The following is a 16,315-nucleotide window of genomic DNA, read 5'->3' on the forward strand; positions in this document are numbered from 1 at the left end:
CTCCAGACGCGCAGGCTCAGTAGTTGTGGCTCACGGGCCCAGTTGCTCTGAGGCATGTGGGATCTTCCCAGACGAGGGCTCGAACCCGTGTCCCCTGCATTGGCAGGCAGACTCTCAACCACTGCGCCACCAGGGAAGCCCTGTATCAGCATTTGTAATACCCATGAAGGGAAACTGAGACAGCAAGCATTTCCATAAGGTTTCCCTGAACTGTTTTTGGTTTTTGCAACAAGGTCATATGGGGTGCCCATGTGAAAGGAGCTCCTTGAACTACAGCATTTACCATGACCTGGGTAATGGGCATATTCAGCTGGTGAGTATCCCTGTCATCATAAAGCCAGTCCCACATGGCTTGCATACAAAGCATAGCATCTGCTTCGCCTGGGATGCTCCACCTGGCATTCACTGGGGGAGATGGACCTTCTCCCTTCTCAGGCTAAACAGACTTTACTGTGGCTTTTATCCAGTCCACCAGGCTGGCTGTTCCCTCAGCAACAACCTCCTGTGTGTCTGGATCACATATAGACATCTGTGATTATTTCACAGTGACCTGTGGGTCCTGCTGTAACCCAAACACGCTCTCCCACTCTGCAGCACTTGAAACCAAACACATAGCCCCCAAATTATTTACTCTCATAATCCATTTTAGCAAAGGTTCCTCAGGAAGCTGATGATGCTGATCCACAAAATGTAACAACTCCTTCACACTGTCAACTGGGGGAAAAAAAAAAAGGATTTCATACAACTTTCTCCATCTAATAGATATTAATGTTTTAATTATGATCTGTATGTTTTTACACTGGATTGAATCCTTCCCTTGCAGACAGGCTACTGCCTCTTCTGTGGCTAATGTCTTTTTGGAAAAGATTATCCCTACCTGGGGAACTCCTCTCGAACTTCATAATGATTGAGGAACAATTTTACTGGTCAGGTGCTTCAACATGTCTGTGCTGTTTGGTCAGTTTTACAATATTTTCACTGTGCTTACTGCTCTCAATCCTCTGATTTAGTCAAATGCACTAACAGCTTTATTAAAACTCAGTTGGCAAGATTTGTAGAGGCCCTGCAAACACCGTGGCCAAAAGCATTACCATTGGTCCTTCTAAATCTCAGATCCCTCACTTTGGGACTCGTAAACTCTCACCCTCTGGGATAGTCACAGGATGCACAATTCACTTGGCTCCTGCTTCTTTTGACCCACAACTGATAAGAGATACTCCAATTTAGCAAAGGCCTGATTGCTTCTATTAAAAATAACCATGTTTTGGTAGAGCAATCTTTTCATAGTGTGCCCTCAGAAGACAAATATCTTAAGCATCACATTTTGCAACCTGGAAATTTCACCTATTGGAAAAGACACCTCCAGAAGAACGATCTTCAACCTGGCTGGGAAGGCACCTATCAAGTACTGCTACCCAGCCCTTGTACCACGAAACTCCAAGGAACAGACTCTTGGATTCACATGACATCTAAAGAAAGTGCTGAATCCTGACTGGATCTGCACATCATTGGTGACCTGAGAGGAAAGATTTCCCAGAATTGAAGCAGAGGACATCTGATGAGACAGCTTTCCCAAGATATCTGGACCAGGCCTGTCAGAAGTTTGTCACCAACCATTTGGTGGTAGGATAATGCTTCATAAGATCTCCAATGTTTATGATCTTGATAACATGGACGTCAGATAAAAAGTGCCTAAGACTTGAATGTGACCTTAATAGGTTCCTAATCTGTGTACTTTTCCTCGGACCTGAGACACTGCACCCAGGAAATGCCTTTCCTGACATAGAGGAACAAAAAGTCACTGAATTTTGGGAATTTCCTGGCGGTCCAGTGGTTAGGACTCAGCACTTTCACAGCCAAGGGCCCAGTTTGGTCTCTGGTCTGGGAACTAGGATCCCACAACCCTCCTGCCTCAGCAACGGGGGTGGGGAGGAAGGGAGGAGAATGTGAAAAATTAATAAACAGAATCTTTGGACTTCCCTCGTGGTGCAGTGGTTAAGAATCCGCCTGCCAATGCAGGGGACACGGGTTCGAGCCCTGGTCCGGGAAGATCCCACATGCCGCGGAGCAACTAAGCCCGTGCGCTGCAATTACTGAGCCTGTGCTCTAAAGCCCAAGAGCCACAACTACTGAGCCCACGTGCTGCAACTACTGAAGCCCTTGAGCCTAGAGCCTGTGCTCCACAACAAGAGAAACCACCGCAATGCGAAACCCGCTCACCGCAACGAAGAGTAGCCCCCGCTCGCCGCAACTAGAGAAAGCCTGCACACAGCAACGAAGACCCAATGCAGCCAAAAATTTTAAAAAATAAAATAAAAACAGAAACTTCAATTAAATAGAGTTGGGAGACCAGAAGGGGGAGCTATCATGACCTGCACTGATAGCAGAACCCAAGAGGAAGAAGAAAGACTGCTCTTCTTTCCTGTCAAGGACTCAGCCAATGAAAAGCCTCAGACTCTGTTTACTACAGCCCTCCCAACTTCCTTTTCTTTACTGTAAAAGCATTCTCTTTCCCTTGCTGGGTAGGGACTTGCAAGTGGCTCAACATGGTTGCAGATTCTCTGCAATTCTCAGCTGATCCCAAATAAACTCATCTTTGCTGGAGAAATATCTGGCAGTCTATTTGTTTCAGGTCAACACTTCACCTGAATAATAAATGAAGTACAAACCTAACTTTAGCTCATCTTTTTACCAATGAACACATCATCTGATCAATTACCTCATCTATTTTTTTAAATAAATAAATAAATATAAAATAAATAAACATATTTGGCTGCGCCAGGTCTTACTTACGGCACGCGGGATCTTCGTTGCCGCATGCAGGATCTTTCTTTTCTTTTTTAATTGCAGCATGCGGGATCTAGTTCCCTGACCAGGGATCAAACCCATGCCCCCTGCATTGGGAGCGCAGAGTCTTAATCACTGGACCACCAGGGAAGTCCCTCAATTACCTCATCTTCCTCTTTTTGCCATAAAAACCCCTCTCCTGTAATTGAGACAATAATTGGGTTTCTACCTAAACCTGTGTGCCCCAAACTGCAATTCTTTGCTCTCAAATAAGCTCTTTGCCTCTTGAAGTGGACTTCTGTTTCCTAGGTTGGCGTAAGAAATAATTTAGGGTTTGGGGTGTTTTTTTTGCGGGGGGGGGGAGCTCAAAGCTATACAGAGGCTCCTAGTCGAAAACTAAGAAAACTTTTAAAATCTGTGATAGAAAGAGGAGCATTGAGAGAGAACAATACTTTTAAGTCTTTTAGTAGCCTCCACACTTTGCTATACTGAAAGGAATTGCAGATTCGGACCCTAAAGGAATGTAAGGTGGGAACTGTCACAAGCAAGGCAGACACTTGAATCTAGTAAGAAAGTGTTTCAGGAAGATTTGGAAAACACTAGCTCAACTGGGAGACAACTTGATAATTTCCAACAGCCAACACGGTCCTGTTTCCAGGCTCCTTCTTTGAGAAGGTCCATGTCCTGAAAAGACAGATCTCTGGCATATAAAAGCAGTAATGAGAAACCAGGATTCCCCTCCACCTGTGTGACAAACCAGAATGAAAAAGCATCCTGGGAATTGCTCTCTGGGGCTCTCATCTTTCCTAGACCTAACAAGGGCCTCCTGGGCACAAGTGAGTACTTCCCTGGTGCTCCATGCATGAAAACCATCAATTCTATACAGAAGAGACAGACTCATAAGACACTAGTATTAAGCATGTTAAACATTAGCTCTTTCAATCTTCACCATTCTGCAGGGTAAGCATTCCTCTATTGTCAAATTCGTGTTTTTCTTTTTTAATGATGAGAAAACTGGAGGTCTGGGTTACTGAAGGCACTCATCCAAAGTTAATACCTTGTAAAGAGTCCGCGCCAAAACTGCCTAACAAAACCAACAGCAGATGCCATTCATGTGAGCACAAACTGGGTACAAAACATGTGATGCGCTCTGGCCCATTGCGTGTCTTAACAGCTTCAGAGGATGAGCATTATCCTTGCTCCCCTTGTGTACAGCTAGAGACAAGGAGACACGGAAAAGTCAGGCCCTGCCTGATGTCATACCACCACCCCAGTGCACTTGACCGAGTCTAAAAGCTCTGGGAAAATCCTCTGAAGATATTTTTTTTTTATTCTTTAGTGACTTACTAACTGTAGAGCGTTGAGAAGAATATTCCAAAGACAGGGAAAAGTACATGTGAAGGACAAGTAGTGGGAAGGGGTGTGAGCATTCAGGAAACTGAGGTAGAGGGTGGAGAGAGAATGAAGGACACTTTGTGTCAAGATGCTGAACTGAGCAGATACAATTTTTTGTGGAGATATTAACTTAGCTGACCCATAAACCCAATGTAGTATATTTGTAAATTTCAAATCTTTAGAAATTAAATTTTAGTCTTCTATAAACTACAATACTGTGATAATTTTTTTCCATGGTAGTAGAAGATGTACTTTCTGTTTTAAAATTGAAATTATGAAATCACTGTTGTTTGTTCAAAAAGTCATCCTGGTAGGGATACTGTAGAAACTTTCAAAAATATAATTTATAAATATCTATATACATAAACCAAATGTTTAAAGACACTTGAAAGTATGCAAAAGCTCTGAGAGTTTCCTGTTTCTTCTTACCTGGTAACCTAGAAGTCAAGGCCATTATTAAAAATTATACTTTTTCAATTTTTCCTTGAGAAAACAGCTTTGAGCAAGATTGTGTTTAGCAATGTAAAGAGCTGACTACATCGAAACCATTAGAAGTCTAATATTTCTTTCCTTTACTAGGTTAGTATAATTTCTTACATTTTCCAGTGTCTTTTTCAAAAACTTTTTTTTTTTTTTGGTTGTATTGTTTTTAACCCTTAAACTCTATAAAGTTTCATTAATCTTCAAATCCTTTTCAGGAAACATCTAAGAGATTTTTCAACCGATATTCCTGTTTTTCTCATCTCAGTCAGAAGTGACTGATCCCTGGACTGTGTGTGCACAGAAGAGAAATGAATGTTCTAATAAACTATCTTTTCGAACCTGGGATTTAGGAAGTCTTTGACAATGCCAGAGATTAGAACACAACCAAATTGAATGTCCATGGAGGAGGGCTTCCTCCATGTGGAAATTGCAAGTTCAAGGGACACTGAGCAGGAATTCCCTGGCAGTCCAGTGGTTAGGACTCCGCACTTCCACTGCAGGGGGCTCAGGTTCGATCCCTGGTTAGGGAACTAAGATCCTGCACGCCGTGCTGCGTGGCCAAAAAAAAAAAAAAAGGACACTGAGCTACTTCAGCCAGCTTAGGAGAATACTGAAGAGGAAAAGAAAAGAAAGGAAAGGTGGTGGGATATAAGAAGAAAAGGGGCAAGGTTTAGGCAGATTCACCAGTGAGGAAGTTTTAACTTATTCGTAAATTATCTAAAGCAAGTCCCCCTAAGTGTTACTAGGAGGGGAGGAGAGGGGAGGGGAAGAGAGGGGAGGGGAGGGGAGGAAATTCTGATTAACCAATGGCCCACTTTCTATACACGGTGTGATGAGGCTTCCAAATGCAATTTAGAATAACAGTGCCTCCTTGAAAGATGTTAGTCAAGGGTATCTTCTTAAGTGGATCCATTAGTTGCTAAAATGTCAATAACCTAAAATAGAAAATGAAATACAAAAAACTAAATGCTGTATGAAATAAAAACTTGAGTAATCACAGTCAAAAACTATTTCAAATCAATTTATAACACAGAATTTTGACTACACGTATTTTGTGGAATGTGTCCTAAGACCTGTGGAAATAAAGGCCAACCACATGAGAACACTCAAAACCTATTTATTCAGAGCTACAAATCATGGCTTGACAGTGCTGAATATCTAGACCTAAGAAGTGATCAAGAATCTTAACGATTAAACTTTAAAAGTAGATGCTGTATGTGGCCACTACGTTGTGTACAGTACACAAAATATTTATGAAATACTCCCGTATTCAAAAACAATAATTTTGATAGCAAAGAAGTCACATTACTGAAGAATGAATAAAGTTCCAACATAAGTTTTTGTTGTTTCACTATCTTCTTAATTGCTAGAAAAAAAGAGAAACTGCTGGGACTTCCCTGGTGGCGCAGTAAATAAGACTACGTGCTCGCAATGTGGGGAGCCCAGGTTCGATCCCTCATCAGCGAACTAGATCCCACGTGCATGCTGCAACTAAGAGTTCACATGCCACAACTAAGGAGCCCACCTGCTGCAACTAAGACTGGGTGCAACCAAATAAAAATGAATAATAAGCCTGTCTCCTTAAAAAAGAGAGAGAGAGAGAGAAACTGCCAAAATTCTTTTTTTGTTTTTAATTCTTTTTATTTATATATTTATTTTTGGCTGCAGATTGCGGGATCTTAGTTCCCTGACCAGAGAACTAACCTGGGCCCTCAGCAGTGAAAGTGCAGAGTCTTAACCACTGGACCACCAGGAAATTCCCCAAAATTCATTTTAAAAAACAAGCAATAGATATGCACAGATATTTTACCAAAACCAACATACAACTGGCAAATACAGGCATACTTTGTTTTATTGCACTCCGCTTTACTGCACTTTGCAGATGTTTGTTTGTTTGTTTGTTTTTAATTGAAGGTTTCTGGCAACTCTATATTGAGCAAGTCTACTGGTGCCATATTTCCAACAGCATTTGCTTGCTTCACGTCTGTGTCACATCTTGGTAATTCTTGTAATACTGCAAACATTATCATCATTATTATATTTCTTATGGTGATCTGTGATCTCTGATGTTACTACTGCAAAAACCTTACAACTAGCTGAAGGCTCAGATGATAGTCAACATTCTAAGCAATAAAGTATTTTAAAATTAAGGTATGTATTTTTTTTAGACATAATGCTATTGCACACCTAACAGACTACAGTATAGCGTAAACATTACTCTTACATGCGCTAGAAAACCAAAAACTTCATGTGACTTGCTTTATTGTGATAATGGCTTTATTGCAGTGGTCTAAAACCCAACTCATCATATTTCTGAGGTATGCCTGTAAACAAATGAAAAAATGCTCAACATCATGCAACATCAGGGAAAGGCAACTAAACCATAGTGGGATACAGTTACATACTTATTAAAAAGGTCAACATTTTAAAAGACTAACCATACCCACTACTGGCAAGGATATGGAAAAACTGTATGTCTCATACACTGCTGGCAGGAATACCAAAGATCACAATTTGCAATTTCTTAAAAAGTTATCTACCCACTTACCCTGTAACTCAGGCATTGCACCCGCCCCCACCCCCCACCCCACCCCACCAAATTAACACAAGATAAATGAAACATATGTATGCGAAGAACTAGATTCAAATACCTTAGCAGGTTTATTTGCAACAATCAGAAACTGGAAAGAACTCAAATATGCATAAAAAGACAAAAGAATAAACAAATAGTGGTGCACCCACAAACTGTCATACTTCTAAGCAATACAAAAAAAAAAACTACTCATTTAAGCACCATTGATGACTATCAAAATGAGTAAGCCACATGAGGCTACTCAAAGGAAAAAAAGTGTAAACACTTTATGAGTAGAATCATACAATTCTAAAATGGAAGCTAACCTATTATAATGGAAAGTAAACCAATGCTTGCCTGGAGAGCAGAGATAGTACAGAAAGAAACATTATTAAAGGGCATGAAGTAACCAGAGGATGATGGAGAGGCTCATTATTATGATTGTGGTGGTGGTTTTATGGATTTACATGAATGTCAAAACTTGTCAAAATGTTAAGTTTAAATATAATCAGTTTGTTGTATGTCACTTATACCTTACTAAAGCTCTGAAAATATGATTCAAAACAGAAAGCTAGATTTCCTACAATTCTGGAAAATTAGTTTGGCAAACCTCTACTGACTCCACCAACTCTTTCCTCATGTCTGGGAGGGATACCTTGCCTTAGTGGTGGCAAATATCAGAAGCAAAAAGGCAATTTCCACCAAATTCAATGGGAATGCAGGCTGGGTTACAAAGGGCACAACTCGTCTTCACTATCCTCATTTTCCTACACAGCAAGAGATTTGAGGTGAACACGCACACATGCTACAGGAATCCACAGAACATTTATAATTTTTTCCTCTCACAACAGCCTCCCTACACAAGATACACAGTTCTGGAGGCCATGAGAATTTCTGCACCTGCTCATCCTTCATAGCTATAGGGACTGGAACATTGTGGAGGTCCCTTCAAAACAGCCACATTCCAACAAGCTTGTGGCAGTCTCTTCCCCTCCCTACAATACCAGTGTTCCTGTAACAAATGATTCCCCTGCCCGTACAATCATATAACCTATGCTGCCACTATCTGGAATTCTGGACATGAGGGTACATGGCTCCAATGCAAGACCTGGGAAAGATTTCCCTTACCACCTGGACACAATGCAATACTCCCCGTGAACAAGACAATTTCTTCCTGCTTTAAGAAGCACCAAAGGTTATCACAACAGCCCCTCTAGAGATTGACCTCTGAACCAACAAAATACCAACACATCCAGGTTACAAATAAGGATCACATCCCTGCAGTCTTTTCTTGGAAGCCTTGGGCAGCAATGCCAACTAGGACAAAACTAGAGAGAAGTATACTCTACATCATATTGTTCCCTCTGAGGTGCACAGAATTTGGGATCCCACAAGAAGGCTCTTTAGCCCTGTTGTCACAACTCAGTTGTTTTCAAATCACCACAGTGTACAGAATCCCAAGATTAAAGGAGCTTAAAGAGTAAGGCCTCCATTTTCACACAAACCAGTACAGTGGGAAGCAGGCTGTTCCTGGGCTGGAGACATGAAGCACAGGAAAATCCCAACACAGCAGTCACGTGAGACCAACAACATCCCTGAAAAAAGTAGTCCTGGTTGTAAGTCACCAGCAGAGTCCTCTAGGCCAAAATTTGGTCTGATCAGTGATGTAACCCATCAAACGAATTAGAAAGGAATGAGTGCTCAGGATTATAAAGGCTCTCACAAACAGGACAACATGAAGGTCTCCTTCCCTGGACTTGCTGGGGTGGTTCAATGATGCACATCATGAACACCTGCCACATGGTAGTAGTGAAATGGCTTTTGCTATGGAACTGGCAATGATGTAAATCTGGTAAGGGCCCTGGGCAGGTTAAGAAATGCACTGAAGCTCCCATAAACCTGGAATTTAAGTGGTTTATTGGGTGTATTGGCAGATAGCACCCTCATAAGGGATCTCCCCAGTGTTATACTGAACAATCCATCCCTGGACAACTACTCTTTTTCTGAAGTGAACTTTGCGGTATCCAATGAAATAAGACTGAAGGCTGTGAACTCTCCAGTATGAAATGAGGCTACAGTTTTGGCTAAATGTTTCCCACACTTATCACATCCATAAGCCCATTAACCAATGTGAACATTATGGTGTTCTATGAGACTGGAGTTTTAGGTAAAGGATTTCCAACATTTCCTACAACATAAGGACTTTCTGCAGTGTGAACACTCCTGTGTTTAATGAACCTGGAGTTTTTAGCAAAGGATTTCCCACATTCACAGCACTCATATGGCTTTGATCTAGTGTGAGTTCTCTGATGTTGAAAAACAGAGCTTGGGCTAACCAACTTCCCAAATTTTCTTTACTTATAAGACTTTTCTCCAGTGAACTCTCTGATGTCGAAGGACTGAAGAACTTTGGGCAAATGCTTTCCCACACTCACTGCACTCATAAGGCCTTTCTCCAGTGTGAATTCTCCTGTGTTTAATAAAGGTTGAATTATCAGCAAAGGATTTCCCACATTCAGTGCACTCATAAGGCCTTGAACCAGTGTGAAGTCTCTGATGTTGATGAAGAGCAGAGCTTTGATTAAAAGTTTTCCCACATTTGCTGCACTCATAAGGCCTTTCTCCAGTGTGAATTCTCTGATGTTGAAGGAGTGCAGAGTTTTGGCTAAATGATTTCCCGCATTCGTTGCATTTATATGGCCTTTCCCTGGTGTGAACTCTCTGATGTATAATGAGGTGGGATTTCTTGCTAAAGAATTTCCTACATTCCCCACACTCATATGGCCTTTCTCCAGTGTGAACTCTCTGGTGTTCAATGAGATGGGACTTGTTGCTAAGTAATTTCCCACATTTCCCACACTTATAAGGTCTTTCTCTAGTATGGACTCTCCAATGTTGAATAAGGTTGGGCTCCTGCCTAAATGATTTTCCACACTCCCCACACTCATAAGGCCTTTCTCCAGTATGAACTCTCCTATGTTTAATGAGTCTGGAGTTTACAGCAAAGGATTTTCCACATTCAGTGCACTCATAAGGCTTTGATCCACTGTGAAGTCTCTGATGCTGAAGGAGCAGAGAGTTTTGCGTAAAAGTTCTACCACATTCATTGCACTCATAAGGCCTTTCCCAAGTGTGAATTCTCCGATGTTGAAGGAGGGTAGAGCTTCGGCTAGACGATTTTGCATATTCATCACATTCATATGGCTTTTGTTTCATGTGAACTCTCTTGTGTGTAAAGAGGTTGGAGCACTGAGTAAATGATTTCCCACATTCTGTACATTCATAAGGCCTAACTCTAGTGTTACTTCTCTGGTGTTCAATGAGGTTGAACTTTCTGTTAAATAATATCCCATGTTCCCCAGGTTCAAAAGTTCTTTCTCCATTGAAAACTTTCTGATGTTGACTGAGGTTACAGCTTCTCTCACACTGATTACACATAAAACATCTTTCTCTAGTGAGGAGTCTCTGGTGCCGAACAAGTGTGTGTTTGGGGCTGAAAGCTTTTGTGCATTCTTCCCAGTTATGATAAGTTTTTCCCCTCTGAAAGGCCACCCCACACTCGGTTCTGCTGTTTGACCTCTCCCAGGTGTGAGTGGCCCATTGCTGGAGAAATTGAGAACTGGCCAAGAAGTCCTTCCCAACCACCCTGAAGACTAATGGCTTCCCTGACACATGGCACTTGCAGTTCTTCACAAAGGAGGCTCTGTCCACATCTCTTCTGAAGGGTTTCTCCCTGATGCACTGCTTCTGATGCTGATGAAGGTTTGTGCTTACATACAATTGTTTCCCACATGTCCCACAACTATGTAATTTCTGCTTTGAATGTGTTCCTTGATATTCATCCAAGTACAAAAAGTCTCTCAATATCTGGACACATATTTCACAAGGGTGGGCCTTTTTGAAGGATGGATTTGCCTTGGGACTCCTGATCTGTGACGCTCTTTGAACAAAAATACGCTGCTCAAAAGAAGCCTTCTCATTCTCCACTTCATGGCAACAACCTAAAAGCAAGAAATGTTGGTGAAGTACATGTTGACTTCAGTGGGAGGGGGGAGCCCACACACCAGTGTGTGTCTGACAAACTCATGAATGGGTTTGTGTGATTATTTACATGAACACGGAGTTGGGTTCAAGTTGATGACATGGTTGTTAGCAATACTGGGCTATAAAGGCCACAGGATGGGGGAAGACCACATGAGAGAAAAGACACAACCATGTGATGTGTCATAGGGAAGAGAGGCAGGATGAAAAATTAGTTAAAGTCGACTGTTAAAAAATTAGTTACAAAAAACTGTCAGCAGGACCTTGTCTGCTGCTAACACATGACTGCAATGTAGATGGGTATTTCCAGGCCCAAGAAAACAGGACTGCAACAGAACAGCTGTTGGTCAGGAACATTTTAAGAATGGGTACATGTTTGATTATAGAAAATATATGGGCCAACGTTAGAGAATGCACAGATAAAGCAGTGAGAAAAGTGGGTGATACAGGGAATTTAGAGATGTGAGGATTAGCCACAGGCTGGAATAAAAGTGGAAGAATCACAGTGCAGAATTGACAAGTCAGCACTGTTAAGAATGGGGAAGAAAAAGCAAAAATAAGGTGTGGCCACTGGAAGTAGCATCAAAACACTAGTCAAACAGAACAAATTTCTGGTATCACTTGAACACAGGACTATCGTACACTCCCATAGTGCTACTGTACAGCAGCCCTTTGAGCCCATTTGGCTGAGTCTGAATTCATATCCATCCTGTGGACAAACAAGGGCTCTCCACTCCACTTCCAAAATGAACAAGTGTATGGGACCTGGATGATGAAAATACCAGGGGAAAGACACCACCTATGAGCAGCTGACCCATACTCATCACATCATAGACCAGAGAAAAACATCTAAATACTATTAAGAGAACTTTGGAAAGGGGTCCTGCAAGAAGTCCATGGTCTACATCAGAGAATTAATTCCCAGCACAGGCAGTCATGAGGAAATGTCAGTGAAAAGAAGGAAGTAGAATCTGAGGCACAAGGATGACGTGCATCTGGACAACATCACCCAGAAGGAAGAGGACAAGTATGGTGGGATACATTAGGCTGAATGGAAGATTCCTGACCCTGGATCCTTCCAGGGGAGGCCGTAGAGAAGCAGATATGGGGCCTCTTCAGGGAGAACAGATGGCAGTGCAAACACCTCAGCCCAACCAACCACAGCAACAACTTAGGGAACTGGGGGAAAAAAGCAGTGACCATGGTCCTGACATGAAAAGGACAGACTTGTCTCTGGGGAAAAGGAAAGGGCAGAGACTAGTTCAGGGCATGGGGAAAGGTTTGAGGTTCTTACCCAGGGAGGTTATAAGTGCCAAGTTCTCCAGCATCACATCACGGTACAGGCATCTTTGAGCCTCATCAAGGAGACCCCATTCCTCCCAGGAAAAGGTCACAGCTACATCTTCAAAGTTCACACTGACCTGCCATGATGGTGACAGATAAAACCACAAACAGTCCACTTCTGAGAAGTCACAATCTATTTCCCCACACATCTACCCTATGACCATCCATCACCCAAGCTTCCCAACTCAGAGGATCAATCAGGCCCTGACACCATGGTGTGGCTGTCTCCCCACAGGCCCACTGATCACTAGGTACAACCACCAGGAACAAGAGGCAGGTGGATGAACATATATCTCAGCTATAGGCCTGGCATAAAGGGATCCACCCCCTCCTGACAAGCAATTCCCCTGGTGTGGCCATCGTCCTGAAATTATCAATGCAGTGTCCTGGAACCATCAGACATGTTGCCTCTTCAAGCACACATCACTTCTTAAACTGCACATCCCTCAGTCTCAGTATCCCACAGCCACACATGACCATGGCCACCAACACCTCACTCTCCCACACCACAGCCATCTCCCTCCCCTCCCCACATTACTTGTACTTAAATCAGTTTCTCCTAACCACACCACAGGGCTATGATGGTGGCCTAACACATGACACCTGAGACTGGACCGATGAGACTGACAGCAGTTTCTTAATCACATAAATTCACACCTCTGAGAATAGGACACCACTCACCACAAAGGCGTACATGGGAAAAAACAACACACACAGGGGCTGTGGGATGGAACCTTAGTAGGATGAAGGGGTTGGGATGTTCCAAGGAGGATGTGATTGTCTTATCTGAATAATCTGAGGGCTGGTAGGGAACTGATACCTGCTACAAAAAAGCTCCTGGTTTGCTTTGTAAAAATCGTTGTTAGGCTAGGAGATGTTATCCGAAGGAACACTGTGGGGAGAGGAACTTGCACTCAGGCCATTTGAGGGCACCCAGGTTTCACCAAGCACGAAGGAAGCACATCATATTGGGTTTAGGCCTTACACCACAACTCGGCAGACAGCATCCACAGTACAACTGGTAAAGTCAAACAGGACCCAGTATGACCACAGACCTCCCAAAATTCCCAATGGCAGCATCAGAAATCATCTATAAAGGCCTTACTGCATGATTCTGATCCTTGCCTCAAATTTAAGGAATAGAACCACGTGTGGATCGCAGATACCCATAGTCCCATGCTACTTCTGTGCTGCCCTTGTTGTCCCTCGGCAATGACAACCTTTCTCTGCTCCCTTACCTTCATTCAAACTCCAGCCCCATTACTCGCCCTCCCCAAGCCTAGTGATTCTCACAGATGACCTTATTTGCTCATGGCCATATACACCAGGTTGAATGAAACACCCCAGGTCCTACCAAAGTCCTCACAAATCTTGGTGAGCCTATATAGTGGTGAATAAGCACCAGCTCTGGCTTGAGGGTCATATGCATGAATTACCCCTTGCTTCTACAGCCATCTCATGTCCACTCTTCTCTTGGAAGCCCTAGCCACCTGCCAGACTATCTTGTCTCATACACCAAACCTTCATGGCCATTTACCTACATTTATGAAGGCTGACACCATCACCCAGGTACACAAGCAAGAGACCCAATCCTCTGCCCCCATCCTCCACACCTCTCCCCTTAAAAGCTTTGCCACCACAACCCGAAGCTTGCCTCTCCTAAATGTGAGCCACAGGTCATTCACCTTGGTCCACACTCTAGTTACATTTTGGATGTCTCTAACCTGAATCACTCCCAAGAATTCCAAACCTGTATGTTAGATGTTCATTTGATGCCTCTACTCAGTGGTGTCTGAAATATCTCAGACTCTTAACATGGTCAAAAAAAAGCTCCTGCTAAACCCAGTGAATATTACATCTACTACCAACTTGCTCATCTCAACTGATGCAGCTTCCAACCCTACAGCTGCAAAGCCAGGGGTCATCACTGATCCCTGAGTTTCACTCCCTCACCACCCATGTTAGAAATCTAGCGGTCCCCTTTAAAAACATGCAGCCAGAATACAACCACATTTCCTAAGGCACACCCCTGCTCCATTAACCCTCACCTGGACTATGATAGTAGCCTCCACAATGATGGTCCTTCTTCCTCTCTCAAGCGCACAGTCTGTTTTCAAATCTAAACCCAAATGAAGCCTGTTAAGGCCTTGGTCACATCATCTCCCTACCGTGAGCCAAACCTCTAGAACACACACCTGACATCTCAGGCAGTTGTTCCCCTTCTGACTCCAAACCACCTACTATTTATTCCTACCTGAAAGAGAGGATACCTGTGGTTCCTGAATATTCCTGAGCTCAATTTTACCTCTAGGCATTTGCACATCCTGGTACCATGTCTTGGGTTAACCATACACACCTGTTTACAATGGTTGCCAGAAATGGGAACACCTCCATATAATTCTAGCATGGACTTAGGACACTGGGCTTGGAGTTTTTCTGCATCCCCAGACTCAAGGAGGGGGAAAAATGGCATCAAGCATCTCAGGACACCACAATTCCAGGGAACATAGGGGTGAGAGCAGGGCCGGTGAGGCAATGGGACACTCTCTACTTCCCTGTGCAGGTTCCATAGGCACTTCTCTAACCGTGAGAACCTGAGTGAAGAGGCAGGCCCTAAAGGAATGCGTCCATGGTGGGATTTGAGGGGCTCACTATATGTACTCCTGCCTGGCCTTGGAGCCAGGTGACCTCAGGCTGGCTGACTAACTTCTGGGCCTCAATGCTCAGTGTTTCCTCTTACCAGCTGTGGGACCCTGAACAAAGATTTAACCTCCTAGGACCTCAATGTCCTCATCAACCCTCTCCACCCTGTTCTTCCTTTAAACGGCTCTTGGGAATGCTGTAACCTCTGACGGAGATAATATCTTCCTTTATTCGAAACTCCCCATGGCCTTTAGAATCCTCGCAATAAAGTACAATCCTGAGTCGGTTACATAAGGCCTAATTCCGCTAACACTGTTCCCTATAAGCAAAAGGCTGACCCTAGGTTTCCCGAATCCTCCCGCCTCAGGCCAACTTCCGAGCCTTCGCATCTGCGGGTCCCTCCGCCTGTGACCTCTCCCACGCGCCATCACACTGTCATAAACAGGGCCCCACCCACGACCGCTTCACTGTCCTGGGCACCGTGGCCTGGGCTGCGGGCACGTGAGCAGCCGCCCCGCACTTGGGGCTTTAGTGTCTGGTGGAGTGAGGTGGGTGAGGGCCCGGGGAACGAGCGTTTACCTGAGGCGGGTCCCTCAACGCCGCCGCCGCCGCCGCCGCCATCGGACTCTGGGCGGAGCGGGGCCGGGAGCGGCGGGAGAGTCTGGGGGACGCGGGCATGGCGGTCCGTCTCCCGGGCGCCGTCACCGAACTTCAGATCCACCTCTGTGCCTCGGGGACAGCGCCTCCTCCGGGACCTCCCGTTCCAGTCACTCCGGTCCTGACACAGCGATCCGGAGCTGAACAGAACCAGAGCAGTTAAAATGGCCCCGTCGGGGAGGAGGCCAGAAGTCCCGTCCCCTACGAGTTGTGCCCAAACGGAAATCCCTTTTTTCTGCGCCTTCATTGGCTCAGCGACGCAGCCTTCAACGCAGGTCACTCTGGATCCTGTAGTTCCCAGTTTCCAGGAAAAAAGGCCAGGGTCCACCTCAAAGGGTGCCAGGAAATGACTCCTCCCTGTCCACGGCCAGAGCAGTGACTCGACCCTCTTAA

At 44.1% G+C, this 16,315-nt stretch overlaps 2 protein-coding genes across 7 annotated transcripts in view; both read right to left on the bottom strand.

The window, feature by feature from the left end:
* Positions 1-16,026, bottom strand: part of LOC309648163 (zinc finger protein 211-like) — a 63,337-nt gene extending 47,311 nt beyond the window's left edge. For 3 of the 4 annotated variants that reach the window (XM_082436490.1, XM_082436488.1, XM_082436489.1), the window contains exon 1: positions 15,845-16,026. In XM_082436490.1, the coding sequence (XP_082292616.1) occupies positions 15,845-15,943 (99 nt within the window). In that variant the 5' untranslated portion in view covers positions 15,944-16,026. Of the gene's footprint in view, positions 1-5,766; positions 11,239-12,572; positions 12,700-15,844 lie in introns of those variants that run through there. The other variant, XM_082436487.1, reaches the window with a different exon arrangement.
* Positions 1-16,315, bottom strand: part of LOC309648103 (zinc finger protein 154-like) — a 202,525-nt gene that overhangs the window by 158,994 nt on the left and 27,216 nt on the right. The gene's annotated exons all lie outside the window — the stretch shown is intronic.

This window comes from Balaenoptera physalus (assembly GCF_965194825.1).
Source record: "Balaenoptera physalus genome assembly, chromosome: 19".
NCBI lineage: Eukaryota > Metazoa > Chordata > Mammalia > Artiodactyla > Balaenopteridae > Balaenoptera > Balaenoptera physalus.